The sequence below is a fragment of the Trematomus bernacchii genome, unplaced genomic scaffold (assembly GCF_902827165.1).
Source record: "Trematomus bernacchii unplaced genomic scaffold, fTreBer1.1, whole genome shotgun sequence".
In the NCBI taxonomy this organism is placed as follows: domain Eukaryota; kingdom Metazoa; phylum Chordata; class Actinopteri; order Perciformes; family Nototheniidae; genus Trematomus; species Trematomus bernacchii.
In genome coordinates, this window is record NW_022988098.1 from 1,984,597 (window position 1) to 2,009,474 (window position 24,878).

General features: G+C 42.2%; 1 protein-coding gene across 4 annotated transcripts in view; it reads left to right on the forward strand.

Annotated features, from left to right (window-relative positions):
* Positions 1 to 20,426: 20,426 nt before the first annotated feature.
* LOC117475425 (chemokine-like protein TAFA-1) overlaps positions 20,427 to 24,878 on the forward strand; it is a 110,878-nt gene continuing 106,426 nt past the window's right edge. For 3 of the 4 annotated variants that reach the window (XR_004555165.1, XR_004555167.1, XM_034121618.1), the window contains exons 1-2: positions 20,427 to 20,918; positions 23,216 to 23,352. Coding sequence is in view for 1 of the 4 variants with exons in the window: in XM_034121618.1 (XP_033977509.1) it covers positions 23,229 to 23,352 (124 nt within the window). In the remaining 3 variants the exon portion in view is untranslated. Of the gene's footprint in view, positions 20,919 to 21,501; positions 21,737 to 23,215; positions 23,353 to 24,878 lie in introns of those variants that run through there. The other variant, XR_004555166.1, reaches the window with a different exon arrangement.

Sequence of the window (24,878 nt, forward strand, 5' to 3'; positions counted from 1 at the left end):
TTCACTGCAATGGTAGAGAGACTGTAATTAGATGGGATATATTGCTTAATGAATGCAGTGATTCCATTAAAGAAATGTGTCTGTCTCACACCTGAATGCGCTCTTCATCATCCACTTATTAAGTAAATGCCTCATTAGAGAAATACTTTTCCTCACAGCTTCTTTTAAAGCATAACTTTGCCGATATTAGCTCGATTTAGAAATCATTAGATTCTCACTGCCAGGGTTTTAATGTTGCCAGAAGAAAATTATTATACAGTTCTAAATTGCCTAAAAGTAGGAAAAGTGTGCTGCTGATCCCACACAGGACTTCCTAAAGCTTTCATAAGGAGCGTTGACTTTGTGTATAAAGTCCCGACCAATAAACGAACCCTAACACCATCCTGTGTGTCAGCCCAGCTGTCAGAGAAGCAGCTGGATTCCTTCTCAGCTGAATCTCTTGAAGACAATTGAACCCTTTGTGTGCTACCTCACCGGAATGAAGCTTGAAGTGGGATTATCTGGTTATCTGTTTATACCCTTGATATCTGCCGTGACTGACTCTGCAGCCGAAAAAGGAACAGTGTGAAAAAAGTCAGAGCTGATGATATCACAGAAAAATAGATCTCTGGGATGCCACTGAGGCAAAGGCTAAAGAGAGGGAGCTTCAGGGCACATCAAGATGAATTCCTTTAAATCTTTCTCCTGGAAATAAAAGAAATCATCTGGTGTTACACCCAAAGGCAGAAATAAATCCTGTAAAATTGTAGACAAGAGGATTTTATGGCTTTTATATGTCTATGCTATGTTTACATTTAAAGACCTCACACAGCAGGTCAATGAAGAAGATCAATCCCATGAACTCGCCTGAAATATTCTCTACAACCTGAATCCATCACTGTGTCTTTGTGCATGGAGAAACTCGGGCTAGGTGTGAAAATGGGCTACCCGCTCAGCGTCCTAAATTTCACTGACAGGTTGATGCCATATTTACTGTGTGAAATATAATGCAATGAGATGTGGCTATTAGAATGGCTGTAGCTCTTTTTGATCAGAGCCCTCTGCTGCACAGAGCTGTCAGCGGAGCAGCCTGACTTTTTTATTGGGTCGGAGATGCACAGCTCATCGGGGAGCGGGAGGAACGGAGAGATGGATCCTGGGGGGCTCCTGTACGAGACAGACGAGCTCAATAGTTCTGGATGTTTCTGCAGTGTTGCTTCACTTGTTGTGTAACGAGCCTTTTCAGCGTGAAGAAGACGGTGACGAACTCACTCTAAACTTCAGACCCTCCTGGCAAATATTTCAGAGTGTGAGATTACAAGGTGTTACTTGTAAATATTTTTGGGAGTTCTAACGTTTATCTGCATTCTCAGCGAGCAAAGCTGACACAGAAATCTATCTTTTATCTTTCAGTATAACAGGATCCTTGAAGGAACTCCAAATAGCATTTTTTTTAATCATTTTTGTTTATCAGTTAGAACACGTGTTTGGGGCTGCATACATAAACTTGAATTGAATCGACTAATGCTGAGAGCTCATTTTCACTCAATACTACAGTATACGGGAGGCAAGGAGGCAAAATAATTAAGGGTTTTTCTTGAAAATAATTGGTATAATCTTACTTTGTTTTAGTAAACAGCTCAATGTAATGATTACTGAATGATATTATAAAACAAGAAGTTGGAACAGGCAGAAATGTAGCTGTTGTTGAATGTTTTGAATTCGACAAATATTATTTGAATAACTGACAAATCTTAACTGAATGTATTATAAGTGAAGTTTTACTATTAAAAAACGATATATATTATATATACTGTATGTGTGTTTTTTTCTCACATTATCTTTCTGTTTGCTGTTGTCTCTCTGCTCTCTGTATCTCTTTTCTCTTCCCAAATGTGTCCTCAGCATCAGCTCAGTACTCACCAGCAGTTTATAATATCACCTTTACACGAAGAATCCAGTTAATGTAAGAGCATAATAGAGTTAGTTTCGACAGCTCGTAAAAAAAAAAAGTTCATCTCATAATATCGTCGGCCATAAACATCTTTCATCACAGTAATTGACGATAACATTGCTCTATCTAACAAACAGTAGCATGAGCAATGTAATTAACTTTAGCAAGATATCTATCAAGCATGATAGCCAATGCTAAAAAGCAAGTTTTTTAAAATTCAAACAAGATTTAAAAAATGACTCAACTAAGTTGGCATCCGTTACACCGTTGTTTACAATGTCTGTGATTTAATCAGAAGAGGCTTAATTGAAAGAGGTTAAAGAGAGTATCATTTAATATATTGACAAAGTGTGCAATAGGATGTCGGAAGATAAATGATGAGTCCTCTGTAATTAGACTCCAGAGTGATATTCAGGTTTGTCTGAGGCGTGATTGTGTGAGATAGTTATTAGTAATCAATGTATTAACTTCAGTACATGGTGGTTGGTAGCCTCCAGTCTGGAGAAGTACAGGAGTTATGGCAAAGCAATGCTGATATGGACAGGGTAACCTACAACAAATCAATATCAGTTTAGTGTAAACTGTAATTAAAGTATTTTTTACCGCTTTACCCTGCTCTCCGACAGCCCTTTCCAATGTAAACTGAAGCCATTATCAAAGCTCCACTGACAAAAACAGTAATTGTACCCCGCAGAACCCAAAAAACGCTGGTCTACTGCCTGAATCGGTTCGATTATTTGTTAAATTGTGTGACTTTGGTTAGTCGGATTCACCAAAGTGTTGCCTCAATGGTACACCAACACTCTTCTGTTCTGCTAAGTAAAATTATTACCTATTTTAATGGAGACTGGTTTGGCCAGAGCATACTGAAAGTCGATACAGTGGCTTCAGTTCCCTGCCAAAAAGGGCTGTCTGAAGGCAGGTAGAGCAGTAAAAATGTTTTAAATATGGCATACAAGTGAACTAATATAGATTTTTTTTTTCGGTGGCCAAAATAGATTTTGATGCTGCCTCTGCACACAGCAGTATATTTCTTTGATCCTGTGTCGATATTCTGCCAACTGGGGTTGTGCCAACCGCCATCGACAGTATGTAACACACTGACTGTAAAAACGACCTTGTATAAAATCCCAATTCTAAATATCTCCAATAGAGACTAGACACTGCTGGAGGTGGCTGATGGATGAGATGTGGGGCGGGACTTCTGAAGAGGTCATTGGAAGAACCAACTGGGAAGACTGGTTGGTATGGAAACCAAGGAGAGGAGGTTTGCATTGACCTTAACACTGAAATGATGACTTACAGCAGCAGAGGCAGCAACAGTATCTGACTTAGACAGTAGCGAGATGATTGGCTCACAGAAGTCATTGCTCAATCCGATTGGTTTAATCATTGAAGGAGTGAACGCCCTCAATCCAGAAATCGAATTGGAGGTGGGAACAGACAGAGAGAGAAAGAGTAACAAATAGCATGAGCATGAAGACATTACGCCTTTGTGATCTGTCAGCTTAATGAAATGTATCAATAGTGAGGTTTCAAAATGTCAGAGTTCACACAATTGTATAGATTATTCATAAACATACAATGACCCCACTCGCCCATCGTCCAATCCCAATCCCGACTGTTATTCGTTCTTCCTTCAGGCCCGGGTCCTCTACTACCAGAAGCCTGGGAGTATTGCAGACCGGTCTCAAGACCACTTTTTAAATGTCTTGGTCTTGTCTCGGAATTGACTGCATTTGTACTCGGTCTTGTCTCGGTCTCTTATCTGTAGGACTCGAGGTTGTATGTCAAGACCACGGCTGTGGCTGGGGATGTGATTACATTTAAAACACCCTGTTTCAAATGCAACCAATAACGCAACTTCACTGACTTACTTTTAAGCACTCACAAGACAAGAATCTTTGCGCTGATTGATTTGGTCTCGCCCTGCCTTGGTCTTGGTCTTGACCTCTTAAAGTCTGTTTCTCATCTTTGTCTTGGTACACTTCGGTCTTGGTGATGACTTGGTCTCGGGTTAAGGAGGTCTTGACTACAACGCTACCTGGGAGTCTGAGCGTTCTGCAAAGTTCTTTTAAAAAAAGCAGAAGTGAAAACACACCTATATAGGCACATCCTGTATTTCTTAGGAGGTCACCACACAACAGAAATGCTTGTGATACGTTCCATTTCTTGGGGGAAAACAGATCAGAACATAGGCTGAACCAAATAACAAATAAATAATGGGCGAGTTCTACAGCCCGGCTCCGGCTCCATTGTGCCGGCTGACATTGACGGAAGCCCCGAGCCTTCCTATATGAGGAACGTCTAATATCTGTCGGGCTGCTGATGACTGTGCCCTTTCTTCCCCTTTTCCCCATTGTGTCCAATCCACAGATTCGATTTACAGGCCTTTAAAAATGATTCAAACTTTTATTGCTCTGCTCACTGAACAGAACACCACCAAAATGAAATATAGGAGGAACAAGGCAGACATATTTTACTTTAAAGTTTTACTCACTTCGAATGTCACAGCTGGTACACAGTGTGGGGTCAGGCTTTCATTCTTTTAGCTTTTAAGCTCCATTTTGCTATGGCCGTTACAGTTTATTTTACAATTTTCACAGTGGAAATGGACAGCCGTTTTAAAAAGACAACTGATAGATATAGTAGATGGTCATGAAAAATGTTAAAGGAAAAAGGTGTTTTGATCATTTCCCCACATTTTGCCCTTGTCTCATCCGTCTCCCTTCCCCGGATTAATTGGATAAAAAATCCAAGGCCTCAGAGGGAAATAGAGTAACGCCATACATATATTAATATCAGACAAGATGCCAATAACCCAGAGTCATGATGCATTAACTTACTTTACTTAAGGTGATGAAAATGGTTTAAAAGCTACCTCTGATCGCATGCTACATTATGTATAAAATGTAATTATTTACACCTCAAATTGCTTGAATATGGAGAAATTATTGTGAGAGCAGCACACGATCCAGCCTTGCCCAGGGGCTTTACATTATATATACACAGTGCAGTAAGTCAGTATTGCATAAATGTATGGGGAGTAATAGGTGTGAGTTGGTTGGTAAACTGCAGGTAGTGAGCGGTAAACACATCTCATCGCCTCTTATGGCGGCGTTTTCGTGAACTCATCGATCTGCTCAGTACTAGAGGAGGGGCAGCTAAATCACACAGGGGAAATCATCTTTGACCTAAAATGTCACCAGTGGATTTTTCTCCTTCGTAAAATGGGCAGGGGGAAATGAATGTTAAGGGAAGAGGACAGCCTTGAGAGGATTGTCAACATGGATTTCCTGGATTAGTGTTTAGGGGCAGCGGTGCGGAGTGACTGGAGCTGCGTTCGTGGCTACGGGAAGGTAATTAATAAAAAATGTTTGTAACGCACCCTGCCCCGTCTGATAATGCCAGGGCTGATGTAGTGAGGGAGGTTATCTGAGCGGGCCGTGCTCAGAAACTCATTTCATTAGGGCCCGCATTATCAATGCCTGCATCTTTTCTCCACATTTGTTATTATCTGCCTCCACTGAAAATGCAAGACCATGTTTCTTAACAATCTCCTCAACCTCCACCACTTAAGTTTCATCTTATTAAAGTCCAGAGCAGTCAATTTACCAGCATGCTTTAATAGATGAGTCGGACTTAGCGGGAGATTGGAGCTGATTGCGCCCTTGTTCTGTTCATTTGCACAGGCCGCGGTTAATTGACTTCTGAGCAGCGATCCATTGGACACACACTATCTGCTGCCAGCCTCTTCCTGACCCCGCTCACCGCAGGACACAACGGAGCGGGGATTGTTTAAACTAATTGTTTGATTTTCTCCGTAGCATGTGTGCAGTTACTTGTTTGTTGGTGTGGAACAGCGATGGAGAGAAAGACATATATGTTTGTATCTGCTGCAGAGATAATGAACAGGAAGATGAGATTGGCGGCAGAAAAGTAAGAGGCACGATTGATGTAGATAGCAGAATGCTTAATGTAAGTCAGCAAGTGATTCATAGCACTATAAAAGGAGAAAGTATGCAATGAATGTCTAATGAGAGTCTAATTCTGGAATGATGCATGGACAGCTGCAGCTTCTTATCTCACCAGTTGCACAAGAGGCAAGATAAAACGGAAAAATGATTGCATGATACTTTTCGAAAAAGTTACCTAGACTATCAGCCCTGAAAGGATTTAACAAACAAACATAGATGAGCAAACATAAAGTCATTTGGACTCTCAGGCAACTCATGATTGGACAGTTTTGTTGACTGTGATCGTACATCAGTGTTGCTTGGACCAAAGTGGGGAAATCAAAATAAAATAAAAAAAGGAAATCATGCAGCACATTACTGTGCCTTATAAGTATATAGCTCCACAAAAGTGACTAATTATGCAAATTATTTGCCAAGACTTGAACTGCAACAGCATATTATAAGAAATGACAAACAAAAAAAATAGGCTTTTGTACAGTAATATTACAGGGGGATGGTTACTGTGTGGTTGCTACGTATCACTTGTTTTACTCACATTTGATTGGGCAACTGCTGAAAGATATCTAGGAGTCAGTTCCACAAAATGTATTTAATTGCTACATACGTGTTGCCATGGTTACAAAATGACCTCATTCAAATATGCTTCACATTGCTATACAGAGACCAGAGATCACCATCTCAAGGGGGTTCACATTCATTTTGAGTTAATGCTGGATTAACAAATGTACAATAATAAAATGATATGCTTTATTTCAAGAAACAAACGAGAAGGAAGGAATCTGCACCAGATTCAGGTTGAAATTGGTTCAATACAGCTGTAGCCTTCACCAGAGTTTAACAGATGGTTTTCAAACCAACCAAATGGAAATGAGAAAAAATGTGTTTCTGATGTTGAAGGGGAAAGATTTTAGTCAGTGACTGTAAGTTTTTTCCCAATTTAAGAGGCTGCATAACCCATTAAATCTACTCTAGTACAAGTGAACACAGTGCTGTGTATAAGGCTGAGGAGTGACTTCAGCTCATTTCATTTTCTTGCTAGTTGCTGTAACATTCAGTTCAGTACAGGACTGTCTTGTACGAGCACTGTACATGAGGTTAATGGCTGAGCAGCCTATTATTTACATCTGAGTGGGCAGCTTATTATTATTTTTCCTGTGGCTTTTATAGTCTTTTAATAAGACTTGAAATAGATAGCTTCTGTTACTGCATTACAGTCACCATGAGAACAGGTCTACTGCTAAAAAATACACATTTGCATCATAACAATAGTATAGTCACTTCAATTAATTATTCGTTCACACCTTTACAGCCTAAATGAACTGTCCTAAAAAGACATGTGCACCAGAGTTTGTTTTGACAGAATCAAGGAGATTAGGTGTGAAAGCCCCTTTCCTTACATTTTACAAAAACTGTTCACTGCAACTCTGCCATGTACTGTAGGTTTCTCTCTTGCTTTAATAAAGCCATCATTTACAGCAATCAGAGATTCTGGGAATTCACAGATGGAGCTCTGCATACCCTTAACTAAAGGGAACATAATATGCTCAATTCAGGTTAATACATGTATGTAGTGCCTTTACTGTGACATTTTTACATGCTTTAAAGTGTTATTTTTCTCATTCTGCCTGTGTTGCAGCACCTCTTTTCACCCTCTGTCTGAAACCAGAGCCTAGTCTGCTCTGATTGGTTAGCTGGCCAGCTCTGTTGTGATTGCTGAACTTCTTAGAGATGTCCCGCCCCTTATCACGTATAATGTGATGGAGCGCTAACCAATAGAAGCGTGAGTGTTACATAGTGTTGTCACTATGTTACGGAAGTAAACAAAGGAGTCCAATGGATGTGTTTCAGGCAGTGGGGAGTGTGTAGCTTTGAAGATCATTTACATGCACACAAACGTATATATAACACACTTTACAGGCAGCAGAAAACTCAAAATGCAGGGGTCAACGTTGACAGATGAGCTAGTGACAGGTGAAGCAGGCACTTGTGGGCAGCTATGCCAAGGAAACAGAAGTAACCATGGCAATGCAGCACGAAAACACAGCTCCAAAAGCCTAAAAACTCACATCTCCTCCTCCATCATTATTCTGCTGTGGATATGCCAGCTGGAGAAAGAGCCACGGAGTAGACTTCATAACAGTAACACATCTCGTAGAGTAGAACTGAATGATGCTGGAATCAATGTATTTGTGCTGAGTCCAAACACTCCCCACTTATTTTCTAACACAAAGCATATATCTGGATCCAACGCCGCTTAGTGACTCGCAATTTTGGAAGCACGGCATTGGATTTCACTCATAAATGTTTTAAAATCCAGCAATATTTATGATCATCCACTTTTATGGCTAATCTATAGCAGAACCATTAGGCATGCATTAGTGAGTGAAGTATATTTGACCTAATCCTGGTCCTCATTGTGAAGTCAATAGCCTGCATTAAGCCTGCCTAAATAAAAACTATGGCCTGGCAATGTTTTTGCGCCAGTCATTTAAGTACCTCTTTCAAGACCCTCTCCATCCTCTCCCTGCTAATTGGGACATTTATAACTGGAACATGATCCCTCTGTGACTTTTTCATACCTCAGAATCCCAGAGGAAGAGGCTGGAGATGGGGAAGGGTACAGTTGAAGAAAGAGAAATGCAGAAAGGCAAATTAGGAGCAGATGCTAGGTTTACAGTAAAGGGACTTCGTCTCGATGGCCAGAACCTCCACAGTAGTCCCAAGAGAATGAGTGTCCATCGAATTACCTCTCCTTCAAATGACCCTTATATTTATGAGTTTCAACATTATTTGAGCTGTAGTTGGATTTCTAAAATGCTCCGAATCGAATTTGTGTTTTTTATAATTACATCAAAGCAAGAAGCAAAACTGGATTAGTGGCGCCATGGCAGCTTCTATGAAAACAGCCTAATAGGCAATTTGGCGTCCAACTGAGTGCACTTCTAAGGTACAGTCTCAAATGTGAATATTACTCTCTTCAAATGCCAGTGTTCCTTCTTTTTTGCTTACTTCTGAGTCACGCTGCAGATAATAACAGGCCCAATCCAAGTATTCACGAAGAAAGGATGAGATTTCTAAGAACTCCTGGTTTTACTCTTGAGTAGAAGAAGTCTGCCGGCGTGGTTCCACCTTCTCCATTTTGACAGTTGGCTGGTACAAACCAAGACTTCTGCAGCACTCTAGCTTTGGGCGTACATGCTGTGTTTCTGAGATAAATGGGGATGTGTGGAAGAGTCTCCAGAACCCTCCACCCCCTTTGTCACCTAGTCAAACTCTCAGGCGCTGCTCTGGATCAGCTGTCTGGCTGAAGTGAATGAAAACATGAGGGGTGGGACGGATGTCAGGGAAACTGTTCCCAGCAGCCTTGAGCCACTGCGGCTTCTCACATCATGTGTAGTACATCTCTGCTGCTCCCATCACACCTGGGAATTACTTAGAAGAACCAAGAAAACCTGGTGCAATTGCCTCAGTTCAACCAATATGTTTCACATGGCTGTCTCCTAAGAAAACGCATCTTCAGTTAAAGCAACATTGTAAAGGCAGGCTAATGAAAGGAGACACATTTAACAGATTAAAATGCAAATGACATTTGCATTTTCCCAAGAGCTTTTAAATATATTTTTGCGAAGTGCTTTTAAGTGGTTTGAGATGTTACATGTCTACAATTTGCATCCAATTTATAGACATATTGACCCATGAAAATCACATGCAAATGGGATCAGTCGCTCCGAGGTTAAGTGAGCGATCTTGGCAGTGGGTAAGAACTTTACGGCTCACAAATAGCAAACGGATGGCTGGACGTGGCCCGCTTGAGTCCCTCTTTTTCTCTCTCTCTCACTCCTCTTCCTCAATAACTCAGCTTTGGCATGAATATAAATGGAGACCGGTGAAGAGCAGGGACCGGGTGCCGGTGAATGGCTTTCTGCTCGGCCTCCGACAGCAGCGCTCCCCTAATGGGTTCAGCCTGACTGGATTCAATCATGTCCCCTGATACCCTCTGAAGAGGATGCAAATTGTCAATCAGACCGCTCCCCCCTCCGCTCACGCTGCCCCCATCTTCTCCCGCTGTCTTCACCTCGTTCACTGTGATCATCTTACCATCATTCACCTTGCTCTTACTACATATTAGCCACACCCCCCGCTTTCCTGTCAGGCCTGTCTCCATCTGCCTTGAAGATATTGACATGAACTGCATCCAGAAATAATGAGTGTGGAGAAGGTCATGTACATGCAAAATTCAGCAATTCACAGCGATTCCAGCTATAAAGAGAACGTCCCTTGTCTAGGATGCAATTTTCAGTGTTTGTGCTGCTCATAAAGGTCTCTGGCATTTTAACTAATAAAAACATCCCTTTTTTCTGATAATGGGGAGATAAACAGGAGATACTAAGAGGAGGAGTAACAGCTCCATTTACTCAACAAACACCAAAAATGAAAGAGGATAATTGTGTTTTTGTTTAATCCAGCCAATTTTAGGCAAACAGCAACAGCTAAGAAGGGTTGACGTGTTTTGATTTGTAAAGGTTAATGTATTTATTGGATTGCTTCATAATGCAATCATATTTCATTAGCCTCATGTAAAAGCAATCAGACTGTGAAAGCTCTTGCTCGGGGGCAGAAACAATGAGTAGAAAATTAAACATATTTCCACAGCGGATGACAACTTAATACACCCTGTGGGCTACAGGTGCACACAGCTTTCCTGGAAATAAAGGGACTTTTTCATGAGGCTCATTAGTTTCTGCCACACAATAGGACAACACATGTGGTGGTTACCTGTGGCCTAATGTCCGAGACAAATCCCTGTCACTGAAAATGATGGTTAGAGTTAGAGTTTTTCTATATCTTTTGTGAGATAAAACGCTCTTTAAATGTATTGGTTCCCCTAAAATGACTTTCGTAATTTAAGCATGGCAGGCAGAGTGACATGCCAGTTTAGTGTGAGCTAAGAACTGATAACTCTTAAGCCCCCATGAAGAGTGCCGGGTGTTGAAGTAAAGTTCTCATAGTGGCCAAACACTGGCCCTACAACTTCTACGTCGGTCACATGTTACCGTGGGTCCCACCATTCTTTTTGCCAATGACTTACAACGGGAAAGACACGTCTGGAAATCACGTCAAATCCGGAGTTATTCTCCCTCTCCATTCATCTGACTAGTCCAAGACCAGACGTGCTGGAGCAGATATGAGGCGAGGCCTGTAGAAAACATAAGTGCACATGCTCTACAGATAAAGTTAGGTCTAGACCCAATACATCAGGAAGATCGCTGGAAGATCCTTGGAAGTTCTCGAGAGTCAGGCCATTTTGGCTTCATGTGCCACCCAGCAACTCTCACAGGAAAGCAGAAGGCCCCTCAATGCTCTTCTTACATCCACGATAACTGCAGATAACATGCAGTCATTTTCTCTTGCTGTTTGCTATGAATGATAAACTTACCCTAAGTGATTTTGTTTCCATCATTTCACAGTTCACACTGTAAGTCACCACAGTTCTATTCACCGGTTTTCCTCCAATCCACACAACAAAGTTGAACTAGAACAAGATGGTGCCGCCATGATCGATTACAGGGGGTGATGCACTGCAATTAGCAGTGATGAATTGCAAGGGTCTTTAGATACTCTGTAAATAATTGATTTTAAAACGAAACATCAGATGTAGGCATTCCAAAACTACAAGCATCAGTGTCAGGAGGTGATGTATGGAAACCCAGTTAAGAGCCCATTTCCCTCCCATCCCACCGGGGCGTAGAGGCCGCAGTAAATAACCGCTACATCGCCAGAGGGAGAAAAGGAGTGAGTGAAGAAAATCCCCGGCCCTCCTACCACCTTTCTTCCTTTCTTTGCTTCATACTTTTGAGCTACTTTTCTGCATTTTCGCCTGCTTCCCTCTCCCCGTCTTTCCTCTGGACGTCTCAATCTCTTTTGCTTTCTTGCCCTCTCAATCCTGCTCCTTTCATTCCTGCGTGCCTGGCGGACGATTGCTGAAAGGAAGGTGGAATTGGATGCCTCCTTCACAGAGCTTTCCTTTGAGACTTGTAGGAGATTTAGTTTTTGCTGGAGTGAGTTGTTACAGCTCACTGGCTCGTCGTCATCCAAAACATCAACTGTCTGTCATGGTCAGCCGTGGTCCTTAAGAGTTCAAAGCATTCAGGACAACAAACATGCTTCTTTCACACAGCATACATTTGAGTTTAAACACACTTTATTCCTCTAACACAAAGGCTTTCTCTTGATGATTTTCATTTCCTGTTGCATGATCCATGGTCCTGTCCTGGATTCAATTGCAGTCGCTATTATCTAGATTTGGTGAGTCACTCTAGCAGATGTGTGATCCATAATGCTGCTTTCAAGTACAGTATAGCTGAGTCATCCCTAGTACCACTCAATGAAGAGCTCTGAGTCGCTATCCAACTCCAGTGAATCGTATTGGAAAAAGTAATCCTTCGTGGGTGGAACTCTGGGTCTTTGGCATTCTGCAGCGGCAACATTTTTTCCCCCTCAGGGCTTCACTGCCACTTTTAACAGATCATAATTGTCGGTAGAGGGAAAATGCTGAACACCCTTGTCTCATTGGCTGACGTAAAAGGTTACTCCAGACCCTCTATTATACCGTGACCTGCTGATCCACTTGTACACATGGAGGCGGCGGCTGACAACTCCACCGTTTCCTCCCCATCTCCCCACTCTAAAGCAACATAGGGTTTAATCCATTTCCAGAGTTTGAAGCCATCTCTTTTCTTATCTCCCTCTTTTTCCGCTTCTCTGTGAGTGATGGACAGGAGGCTTGAGCAGCTAGACAGGTCAAAGGTGAGCGAGCAGAATAAGCCCTTTGTGAAACCCTCCTCCCTCACTGAAGTAAAGCTGGCGTAAGGAAGGTCAGTGTGTAGGCTCTGTCCCTCCTCAGCATCAGCAACATATTGTATTGCTCTATTCACTCTCTTACCTTGAGAAGCACACAACCGGCTTATCGCCCTGGAATTGGCTGTGCAGCATGAATGCAGCGGAGGAAAGAAGCCAGACGAATGTTTGAATGGGGATCGAGTGTGAATGCCTTACCTGGTTCACTTTATCTGTCAGCCAGTTCTCTCTTTCCTCTATCTCTTGTTTCTCTCTTACTTTTATCAAAACGTTTTCTTCAGCACATTCTGTAACTGTATATGGAGGGAATTGATTCTGTCTGTGTGTTTTTAAAGTGAAAACTGACTCTTACTGAAAGGGATCATGGCCTTCTGTACGGGTCAGCTTAGGATCAAACCTGTTCCACTGCATGCTTCGAGGTCTATGCTGCAAACATCCTTAGAGAAAAACATTTCAGTGACTCTCAACTTGCCCAAGGCTAGGTTCACATTAAAAGGCCTGAACACTCTGTTCAGTCTGTGATTATTCCCCTGCTCTGATGTGTGTTTTTTCCCTTTTTTTCAAGTTGAAATCCTCACATGCAACCGAGTTGGAAAAACAACAAGAAAGGTTGCATTTGCAAGACAGGTATTTGGAAAAATAATGACAGCAGTGCAAGGCTTTCATCTTTCAATTTGGACAAAGTCAGCAGCAGAGGGGCCCCAATGTGGAGGGTTTAACGGAGGAACAGTCCCACTAAACTTTAGGATGTCCATGTTCAGGGGTATTTTCAATATCTCGGTCAGATGTTTTGCCTCTATTTTGTTGTACTGTAAAGCCTGACATTTGTTATTTTGTTTCTTTGAGGTTATTTTGTATCTCTTTGTTTTCATTTTGTGTCTGTTCACTTTTTGGTCTATTTATACCTTGTGTGTTTGAGTGACATTTTCTAGGTGAATGCCTGACACTTTGGGCCCCTGGGCCTGTGGCCAAGCATCCATGCTTCAAGGTAAAAACAAAAACTTTTGGTTCACTTTCATGGCTCTCATCAGCATCATCTCCACACAGCAGGCGAGTTAGTGCCTGGCTAGTGAACACAGGAGAGCTTTCAGAGGCTGATATTTCCCTCAGGAGATATAGGAGACATAAACAGAGCTCAACGGAGAGTCTTTAAATGAGAAGGAATGCTGGTCCATGTCGCCTGGATGCGTAAATAAGCAAACTGTTAGTGAAGAGATACAGTATCATCTTGTTATTATGTTGACGTCTTGTCACACATTGCGTGTTGCAATCCCCCCCAGGTGGCCAAACAAATCAATTAATGCAGGTTTAAAAATCAACACTAGCAATTTGATGAGAAAATAATGTAAAATGCAGTTTTCGCTGGGTAGCTTACTATCGATGTTTTCAACGTAAATCAATTTCTACCAAAAAGGTTTAAAGACTGAGGACCTGCATGTAAGTCACATTTTATTGTAAAGGTTTAAAATTAGATTCACATGGTAGCTGTAAACCAGAGTCTTATCATCAAAAAATCCCAATATTCATAAATCAAGCAGTCAGATAAATCACTCACTCTGTCTAACTCTGACTCCTTGTGTACATTGTGATCAGTAGAAATCGTGTCGAGGAACATTGACAGCTGTCATTCTGTCGAAGCTTTGATCAATTACATATCTGCTCCTTTTCCAATTGAAAAGTGAAATGCAGTGGGTGCAGGGGGGTTTTGTCTCCTTGTTTTCATCATCATTATTCTCTTTATCACACTTTTTCTTCTCTCAGTGAGTCCCCTGTCTCATCAGTTTAATAGTAGTGTATTGAGCAAAGCATTTCTACAGGTGGTCTCCTCGGGCAAGAACCCAACCCCACTGTCCCTGGTCCAATTACAGCAAAGAAGGAGAGGACATTTTTATTGGTCTGTGAGGGGACATTTCCATGGCTGCCATCATCTCCAAGAGTATAGTCGTCTAGTGCTCAATTACTCCTCAGTCCTGAACTGGCAAGGGAAAGGAAACGTCCCCTGCCGAGACCTGGTGAGTCCCAGCGCATTACGAGCACAGAATTTCTGACCTACTTCAAACACAAAAAACCCACAACTTATTTTCACTGCTACCTACAGTATATGATTGAATATGTTGCAATATTCCCTTGGAGTTAGGGGGAGAAAGTCACCGGCACACAGATCTTTAATAATATGCTTTTTCCACACAACACAAAAAAAAGCATTGAAAGCTATTTCAATACGCTTGAGTGCAAATATGGCGTAAGTAATACATTATCTCAAAGGTGAGGTACTGAAAGCCAATTTAATAACAATAATAACTATGATTTGTATAGCATTTTTCAAGAGGACAAAAAAAGTGTTTTATATTCAATCAACAAAAGTAAATGAATCTTACAAGACTGGAATTGTTTGCATGCAGATGATTTGATTTTCTCCCTGCAGTGCTGGTTATCAACAGTATGGTGTATGTTTAGTGCACTATACACTCCATAGACACTCACATATACTCTGACTACAAATGTAATTACAAAAAGCATCATTTCAGAAACAATATAAGATTATTTGAATAGTCTTACGGCCCGTCCACACGGTGGCGTGCGTTGAAGCTTCAACGTTCTGCCCATTCACTTTGAATGGGGTGACGTCACACTTTGCCGAACTGCATTGTGGGAGCGTCGCTTCGCTTTGCTCGCGTCGCTTTGCTCGCGTCGCTTTGCTCGCGTCGCTTTGCTCGCATTGCTCGCATTGCTCGCTTCAAAAGTTGAGCAATGTTCAACTTTTGAAGCTTCGACGGAAGCGTCAGCCAATCAAATCATATGCCAGTACAAGCTCTAGCCAATCAAACCGCGTGCTTGTGTGTCCGGGGCGGGAGATTCATGTGATTGGTTGTTGGTCGAGTTTCAGACACGCCCGCCGGCAAGCTTCAACGCACGCCGCCGTGTGGACGCTGCGTTAGTGTGAGTATAGTTAAATACTTTTGATTGAGCAATTTAAGAAATAATTTACTGAATGGCATTCGGACATGTAAATAAACTGCTCAGTTCACAAACTTTAATGTTACCATTTGATGTGAGAGCCTGGCTTCTGATGGATTATTAGATGTTGCTTGTTATGAAAGGGTAGCATGCAGAGAGTGACAGCGTCTTATTTGTTTGCCAAGATTTAAAATGTTTGTAGTATGTTCATCACCATAAATATGCCCACATCTCGGGCAGCATATGCAGATGATATTGATATTTAAGTAGTGGAAGGAAACTTGATTATAGATCATTTGTCCAAAAAAGCATGAAACAATCACAAAATGGACCTAAATCCGGACTCAGAGGAACGCCACAATTCGCAGAGTTAGTTAAGTTAAGTTCTCTCAACATCAACAGTAAACCAACCACTTGAGAGAAGTATGAGACTCCTCAAAGTCCACTCAAGCCCAAGCATCAGTAGCAAGAAGGAGATTAATAATGAAATTGCCCAGAAACCAAACAAGGTCATGTTTAACTTCGACTTTCAGTTTTAACAGGGGAAACGTACTCTGATCAAATCCTGTGCCTGCTTGGCCCATCCATGCTTACTAACTCTCCCCCACCCTAAGTAGACTTACTAAGTCATCAGACTTCCTCCTCTCTTCCAGTCTAAGGTTGACAAAGGTTACCCCTTGTTGTATTTGTATCAGTGAGTGAGCAACCATGTGAATAGATGATAATGGCATTCTCAACCTCCAGGCTTAGCAGCACCCTTCCAATTATTATTTAGGACGGTGATAATGGCCATTCAATGGGTCGATTCGAAGCGGGTCCACAGTAGACCCACAGTCCAGGGTGCAAAACAATATACTATTTCAAGCTACCTACTGGCTGCTGCATGTGGACTTCAGCAGGCAGCTTAGGTTGCCTGACACCATTGCATCAATGTCACTGAGGCCTGACGCCATCTCACTGTTAGAAGTCTCCAAACAGAGGTTTGTGTTTAAACTGACAGTACAACAGCTGATCACAAAGCTGGAAACAAAGAACACACTCCAGAGACAATGCAGCCACAGTGAAAACAGTCCTTACCTTGTGTAGAGGCATTATTATGGTCGGCAGTGTGAAGGCAGGCAGGACAAGCAAACAAATCGAAAGGGCTATAACAAGCAAGCAAGTCACAACAGGCACAGGCAAAACACAATTTAAGGCTGCAATGCCAAGACAACATACACAATCTGGCAGAGAAGGACCACAGGTTACTATCTACTCGCCCTGCACTAATAGGACTAAGGGGCAGCTGTACCAACAGATGACAGGTGAAGGCTAAGGACATGGCATAAAAAAAGCAACTTACCACAGACACACATATAGTATGCCCAACCATCTAACCCAACCTCCTCCCTAAAGCTTTATACAGTGATATGCCACACTACTTCTGATTTTTTTTTAATAATAAATACTAGTAAATTCAAAATGGCCCAATTATAGAAGAGTGAAGTGTGTAAGTGATGAACTGACTTGAATTTCCCTCTTGATGAAAATGAGAAAGTAATTAGGGACGCGACAGCAAAAATCATTTATCTTTGTGGCTATAAAATAACAATTTGCTTTTGTGTTTTCCTCGTAGGGTTTGTACTGACTATAACAGTGTTTATTCTCCCAGGATTTGCTGACGGTAGAGAAAAGCTGAAGGTAAAGCCAGAGAGGTTTATGTGTGGAGAACTGTAAATCCACTAACCTTAGAGTACCTTATACACGTAAAAGTCCACTGTTCAAAATCGACAATATCCTTGAAGCCAGGCCCCTCAATAGTGCACCTGTGACCAATTGCTAAAAAAGGATATTCAGATAAATGTGAAATAAATGATTCCTACAGATCATGTTCCTCCATTGCATTAATCATCTTCTTCCCTTCACCATCCACCGATGAGCAAGAGTTGCCGCTGCATACTTCTTCAAAATGAATTTTCTCTGCCTGCCTTAATCTTTCTTGGCAATTTCTTTCTTTCCCTCTATCTCCACCTTCCTGTATCACTCTACCTCTCTGATAGAATGGCTTATGGAGCAAGTGTCTACCGAGAGTAGGTTCACTAACAAAACAGCTCCCCTCGACAAATGAAGAAATGCTTGGTTTGCTTCAGTGAGAGATGTTGAGACGTATGTAGAAATATTAGTGGACGAGGGCTCATATTTTACAGGAGACCAGCGACGGATGGGGTTTTGAAATGGTTTTGGTGCAGCTACCGGGTGCATATTAAAGCTTGTTGGCTCCACTGGAAGGAAGAGTTTTATTAGCCCGAGGGAGAAATGGAAAATAAAGGGAATGACAGAATGGGAAAGAAAGACCGAGAGCAAGTGAGCGATGTTGGCAAACCTCTCTGTTTAACAGGGCTGCCCAGATCCAAACACAGAGTTGGCCAGTGATTGGTCGGTTGTGGTTAGGACTTGGCACGGGCTGTAGCGACAGCTGTTTGGAAATGATGGAAGCCCCTGAGAAGGGAGACGGAGAAGAGAGGGACCAGGACAACAATCCAGAATTACTGTGAAATGCTGTTGTCTCTGTCCATTCTCCCAACACAGCTCCGCCTGACGCAGAATGAAAAGTCACAGACCACAACAAATCAACAAACGGAAAAAAATTAAGATACAAATGGGAGACTTTTGTTGGTACAGCACATCGGAACTGAAATGAACATGTAGTAATTGGATGCCTTCAATCTTAAGTTCTCCTCTGAGGCTTGTTTGTGGGCCTGTTTCATTTCACGCCTTCATCTCAGTCCAATGGGACAGATCATAGAGACATTAAGACAAAATTAATTTCAACCGTGCATGCAATTAATGCTCCCAACAAAAGGGAACATCAACAAATGTGCACGAACACAAATAAGCCAATTTATTGGTAATCAAGCCATTGTGTGCAAATAAAGCTTGACAGTGTCGGAGCAGTAATCAATGTGTTAATTACTCTGCGGCTCCTGTTTAATGTGAAACTGGTCACTTAACATGTGGCGTGCTTTAACCCAACAGAGATCCAGATGGCAGCTTCACTATTCATATCTGCATTCACATTAGATTATTGCAGATCTATTTGAACACAAAGGACGCAGTCTGAAAAAACACATCAACACATGGATTAAAACAGGAATAACTGCTGCAAAACTCGTATGATTTCCTCCAATTTATCACCACAAAAGGAGGTCTCGGTTTACAGCTACTACATTATCCACTCGGGTATTCCCATTACACTTTGAATAACTAAACAGAAGAAATAATAACCCTCCCTTACTTTTCTTCCTCCATTGTGTTATATACATATATCAGCTTCTTTGTACACTGCATATTGTAACTCTATGGGGGTGTGCCCATTTGGCGGTCAAATCTAACTTTGGTGTTTAAAGAACAAGCAGAGGTGATAGCAGCACCATGCTCTTTTACTAAACCTAACCAAGTAGACCAAGTTATGTTCTGTAAAGCTCAAAGTTAACTTTTGAAAGACAGTATGAAGCAGAAGTTAATTTGTATTGTTGAACATACGAAATAATTAGCAATAACGTTAGATATCATACACACCGAGTCACAAGGATATGTTGCACTGCAAGGCATACACAAACTGTATTGACACAACCATAGCATACAAAGAAATCAGGACGCAGTTCCAGCTCCAGGACAAAGTGTTTCCAGATATTCATCATCAAGTTCATCTGTCTGCACTCCCCCACAATACCAGCACCATCCTCACTGTCTGCCAGCTTATTTAGCCCCTCAGCGGTGTATTGTTTTGAGTAGCATAGGGTTCATTTTCAGTGAAATGTCAGACTGTGAGTGAGTCAGCTGTGGCAGGTGCGTGGGATTGTCATATACTGTACATCTCCGGTTAACAGTGCAATAAGTTGAAGGGGAGCTCCTCAACATGGAAGGACATGTGTTGGAAAAAAGGATTAATCAACAAAAACAACACTTGGTTCCTCTCACCTGCCTGCATGGCTCAGGCACAGCGGAAACACACACGTGCAACCACCCACGCTAACACATACACAAAAGACAGTGGCTGTCCTTTCCTTCAGAGCCAGCAGGTTCAGTTTGTGAGGAATGTGACAGAAAGATGCTCACAGGCTCTTTCAGGCTGCCGCTGCAGGTGCAAGTGTGTTTGAGCGGTGAGAAAACCTCCAAAAAGAACAGGCCGTAAAAACAAATCCAGGCTCCTCACCACAAAAAGCATGTAGAAGGAGTAATAGATAATATGGTGATTGCAGCGCCGTGATGAGGCACGCTGCCTTCTATTAAAAGTGCTGTGCTTGGAGCATATTTCACTCTCACCCCTTAAACGCTGCCGGGTGATGACTAAAGAAAAGGCACATTCAGTCATCTTCCCCCACACCCTCTCAGACTCACACACATGTGCCGATGGAGAACACATTCAATGTCTGGGAGGCTGGGATCTAAAGAGGGGTGGGTTAATAAAGCATTCCTCATTTGCTGATGAAGTCTTGATGCAGAAGTGGGCAGTCTTGCTTTAAGACATGTGATCTCTCTCAGCTCTCTCTCTCTCTTTCCAGCTGGGCTACATTGTAAAACACACACACACTCACACACGCACGCTCACTCACACACTCTCTCGCTCTGCCTCTCTAACACAGACTCTCTACTTAGTGCGTTGGAGAGAGGACTGAGGCTCACACTATCAGCACAGCTTCTCAATGGGGGGACGCAGCCAAGAGCAGACAGAGCAGTCATTCCACTGGAGCCTTCCGCCGCACGCGTGAGAAGGAGCCGACAAGTGAAGGGGGGGTAAATTAGCTCCCTGTCATCACAACGTTGGACTTCTACTGACGGGGGATAGACACAGACTGAAGGAAGAAGAGGACAGGAGATGTTGCATGCATGTGGCTGATACAGCAGTGACATGATCAGCCTGCCATCAACTCAGATGCTGGTCAGTTTGTGACACTGGGTGCTTTTGGTGATTGTGTTGCCCAAGGATTTCCAAAAGGAGCTGAACTGAGAATATTGCGGAGGTAAAAAAAAGAGAAAAAAACTGCGTTATAGCCCCTTTTTCTGCCGTGTTTGGCTTATCTGCTACTGGAATTTGGTGCGAGATTCACTGGCTTCAAACTATGGATGGATTTAAGACTGAGAAGTAAGACTGCTTGGCAGGGAGGCAGTGATTTCGACTGAGCCCCTTTCCTCCTGAACACACTGCTCAGGTAAGGGTGTGAGACTTTCAAGGAATACCTCTTGTGTTTGGGGACAGGGAGGGTGGGGGATGTTTTAGGAATGAAGAAAAATGTGTCTGAGTTGATTAGATAACGACTTCTATGCATAGTGAAATATAAAAAAGATCTTCCACTAAAACACCCCAAATATCACGAAACCAATATTGCATTTGAGCAGTTATACAAGTAATACATGTAAAACAAACATTATAATGATACTCCAAAATGCTTAAAGACGTTTTATAAGTGCAGTTAATCTAAGGAAATGCAAAAAAGTTAAAAGCATCGATAAAATGGCAGCCTAAATAATACTGTGGCACCTCGATCTCCCTGCTGTATGAGGATCAGTCACACGTGTTTTTAGGGAATCGTCACGAAAGTTGTCTCTGCAGTAGAAAAAAACAAAAAAATCAAGACTCTTTTTGTTAGATCCATGTTTAACGCAGGTGCTTCGTGCGCCTGCAGGTGTGTCTGCTGCTTTCACTCCTCGACTGCATCTACTATCCACGCTGCGAGATTTACCAATTACGCATAAAGAAGCTGTCCTCCGATGACTTTACGCAACATTCCAAAACTGAGAGTAAACTGCTTTTACTGTGATTTTTATCCGAGTGGAAAACAAGATGGATATTTGTTTGAAAGCTCTTTCAAACGCTGTTAACACGAGGCTGCAGCGGGGACAGGAAGAGTTCTGTTTTGCTGAAAGCTGCTTCCCTTACCTCCCGAAGTTCCTTTAAAACGATGGCAATGTTTGTTCGTGTTTATTTCAAGTCTGCCGTGCGTCTTCACCTCTGGTAAAAACGCCTCTGGTAAGAATACATTTTATTTTCGGCACGAATGCCTCCGATCACCGGGAGGAGCTCAGTCATATCCATGCAATATGCAGATATCCATGCAAGCGCAACGATGTTTATATGAAGCCAGATTGCTGAACAGAAAATAGTGTGGATAAAAAAAGAAATGGAAAACATACCCACGGGACCCGCTCACATTTCCACAAAACCGCGGATTATGTTGGATTTAGCGCAGGGGTGGGGATTTACAATGTGCTGTTCATAATTGTATGTTTAATTTTCTCTGATTATTAAGCAGTCTCAATGTCACTGAGGGCACTGAACACATGGGCCAACATTTAGTAGCTAATGGCTTTAATCTCATATTCAGATTAACACACAAAGTGGTCTAGTTGGAGGTAAACAGCAAGCAGTGGCTTTAATGCTTTGTGGAAACAACACAGTGGATCAGGCCTGACTTCATTCTGCAGACATTTGAAACATTTCTGCTCCGAATACTTTTATTTAAATGTGAAATATCCATGGTTTGAAGCTTATATTGAAGAGAGTCCCCGAGGCTCATGTGTCTGCTTAATATTCTCCTGTGTTTTGAGATATGGTAGAATCAAACATTAAAGGGGTGAAAGATTGAAACTGTCACATAAGAGCAGCAGAGTCACTCAAGTGTTTGAAAACTGACAAAAGTAAAACATTTAGACAGTCCCTGTGATATATGATATAGTGAGTGATTTGGGTGGAATAGAATCTTCTTAAAATTAGACAGGATTATAAATGTGTCCAATCAGTAGTCGGCAGGGAGCCTAAACACACCAAGCAGAGTTTAGTTTAAAGGAGGTGGGCTGATGCTTTTAAATTTCCCACTGCGGGGCCTGAATAGAGAGAAGCGCTGATAACACCTGGAAAGGAGGAGAGCCTCATTATTCAATGAGGGCTAAGGCGTGTCTCCATATGCTGGCCCTCAGCAGCCATCAGCTAGGCGCTAAACAAATCTGAAAAAGGCATTTCGTGCTTTGAAATTCAATCTTTTACAAACATTTGGAATACCGCTGCTGCTGGTGTCAATTAAACTGTAATTTCCATAACGGATGATAACAGAAATAATGCCGTCTGTAAAAGATTATTTCCTTTTTTTGTACTTTCATTTCATATTTGTATGTGCTACAAGTCCTTTTCAGGCTAAAACAGGTTTGAAGCAGACATATTGTAAAGATTGAGTGTTTGAGTCTGCAGGGGTTTTATTGAAGCCTATTTATCTTATTTCTCTTTTCATTCCCACCGTTATCGTAAGAAAAGCACAAACCTTTTAAATACATCTAGAAGAGATACTGTAGTGGACAAAACATTTCTTGGTTATATCCGACAATGCAGCAGAATACTAATATGTTTCTTTTGTTTGACACATTAAAGCATGTGTCTGCTGTAAATATGTATGAAGACACGCTGTAATACAAATGTTTCCCTGTGGTTTCCCCCCCCGCTGTGCGCCTCCTGCAGACTCGGCTTTACCATGTCCTGGTTGTTGGCCATGTGGATTAGCCTGGGCTTCCTGCTGTTGTGCCAGGCCACTCTCTACCAGACCATCCAGCAGCACCATGTGGCCCGGCCCGGCCGCACCGACATCCTCACCCTGGGTACGTGAACCTCTTTGTACAGATTTCGGCTTTACTGTGCAGTGTTTTAAGTGCGAGATGTTGCCTTTGATGGGGAGAGCAGTTCTCATCGTTGGCTGTTGAAGAAAAGCAACAACATGGCTGCTGCATTATGTCAGAATGATGTGCCACAGTATGGTACTCTAACATGATGATTCACCGTGCGCACAGTTGAGCAAAAGCGAATGCTAATTGTGCTTCAAATTGCAAGTTATGTGCTCTTGTTTAGTCATACTTCATCTATTTAACCATAAACATGTGGTGCTATTTACATATGTGTACTTTTCACAGTGATACACTTTGGTTCTTTGGCTGAGTTGCACACTTCTGTTGAAATTTGAACATGGAAATCCTCTGAGACAAAGAGTGTATTTAAACGTTGCGTGTGCAGCAAAGAAATCTTGACTACTACACCCTGAAATTAGCTGGAAGACTTGTTACGAGTAGGACGAGCTGTAGGCAAAACATCCTTATACTGTGCTGGTAGCCAAGGGAGCTTTGATCACTGTGGCTTAGATGGAAATGACAATTATGTTTCCCCCTTTTTGCACTTTGAATGTTTGGCAATTACGCCTGACGCCTCCTGCACCGTAGGGGCAAAAGTGGAGGGTAGACGGCGAGGCGGATCTAATTCTCTGATTATGGAAAAGCTTACCAGCTGTTTGTATGTGGGGTTGTTACAGGGAAGGCAAAGGTTTTCTTGAGCAAAGCAAAGGCTTTCTTTAAGCTTCTAACAATGAGTGTGACTCCATGCCGAACACAGAGTGGCTCTCTCTCCAGAAGCCAAGCTAGCTGTTAAACATTGATGCTATCTTCAGCTTGGTTCCCCTTTGTGTGTGTCGCATTGCCGAGCAAAAAGACAAGTAATTGAAGCACAGCAAGAGGGGGGAAGAAAAAGTCCAGCAACGAATTCCCCAATCTTGTGTTGAACATTGGTGACTTTAAGGCAGCATCTCTCAGAATTGGCATACTTTTGCTTTGTTGAGCTGACACAGGAAAATCCAAGCTATGATGGGGGGGGGGGGAAAGTTCTCAAAGTATCCGGTTCCCGTTAATTGGTACAAGAGGGTGAGGGATGAGCGACAGAGAGCTCCAATGAATTTTTAAAAGCTGGCTTGCAGTGTTCTTGTGTTTTTTTTCTCTTTCTGACTGGTTGGCAAGTGGAGCTTGGTGCCAAACATGTACAAGGAAGTGCAAGGCTCAGTAAGTGTCTCTTGAATAATGCAGAAGTCCCAAAGGGAAAGAAAGGAACAAATAAGAGCCCCCTCCCTCCAATCACTACCCGGGGTGTAGCTCTAGAAGAGGCAAAGCATAGTTATTGCTCAGAGTTCTTTGGAAGGTTTCCTGTCAGACGGATCACATTTTCTGCATTACATACAACACTGAGGCGGGTATGGACATGCACATGCTCACACATTTACACACCATTTTCTCACCGAGGCCTTTTTATGGTGTGGCGTTTTCATCCACCCCTGGGGATCCTGGAGTCGTGTTCAGGACACGTCAAG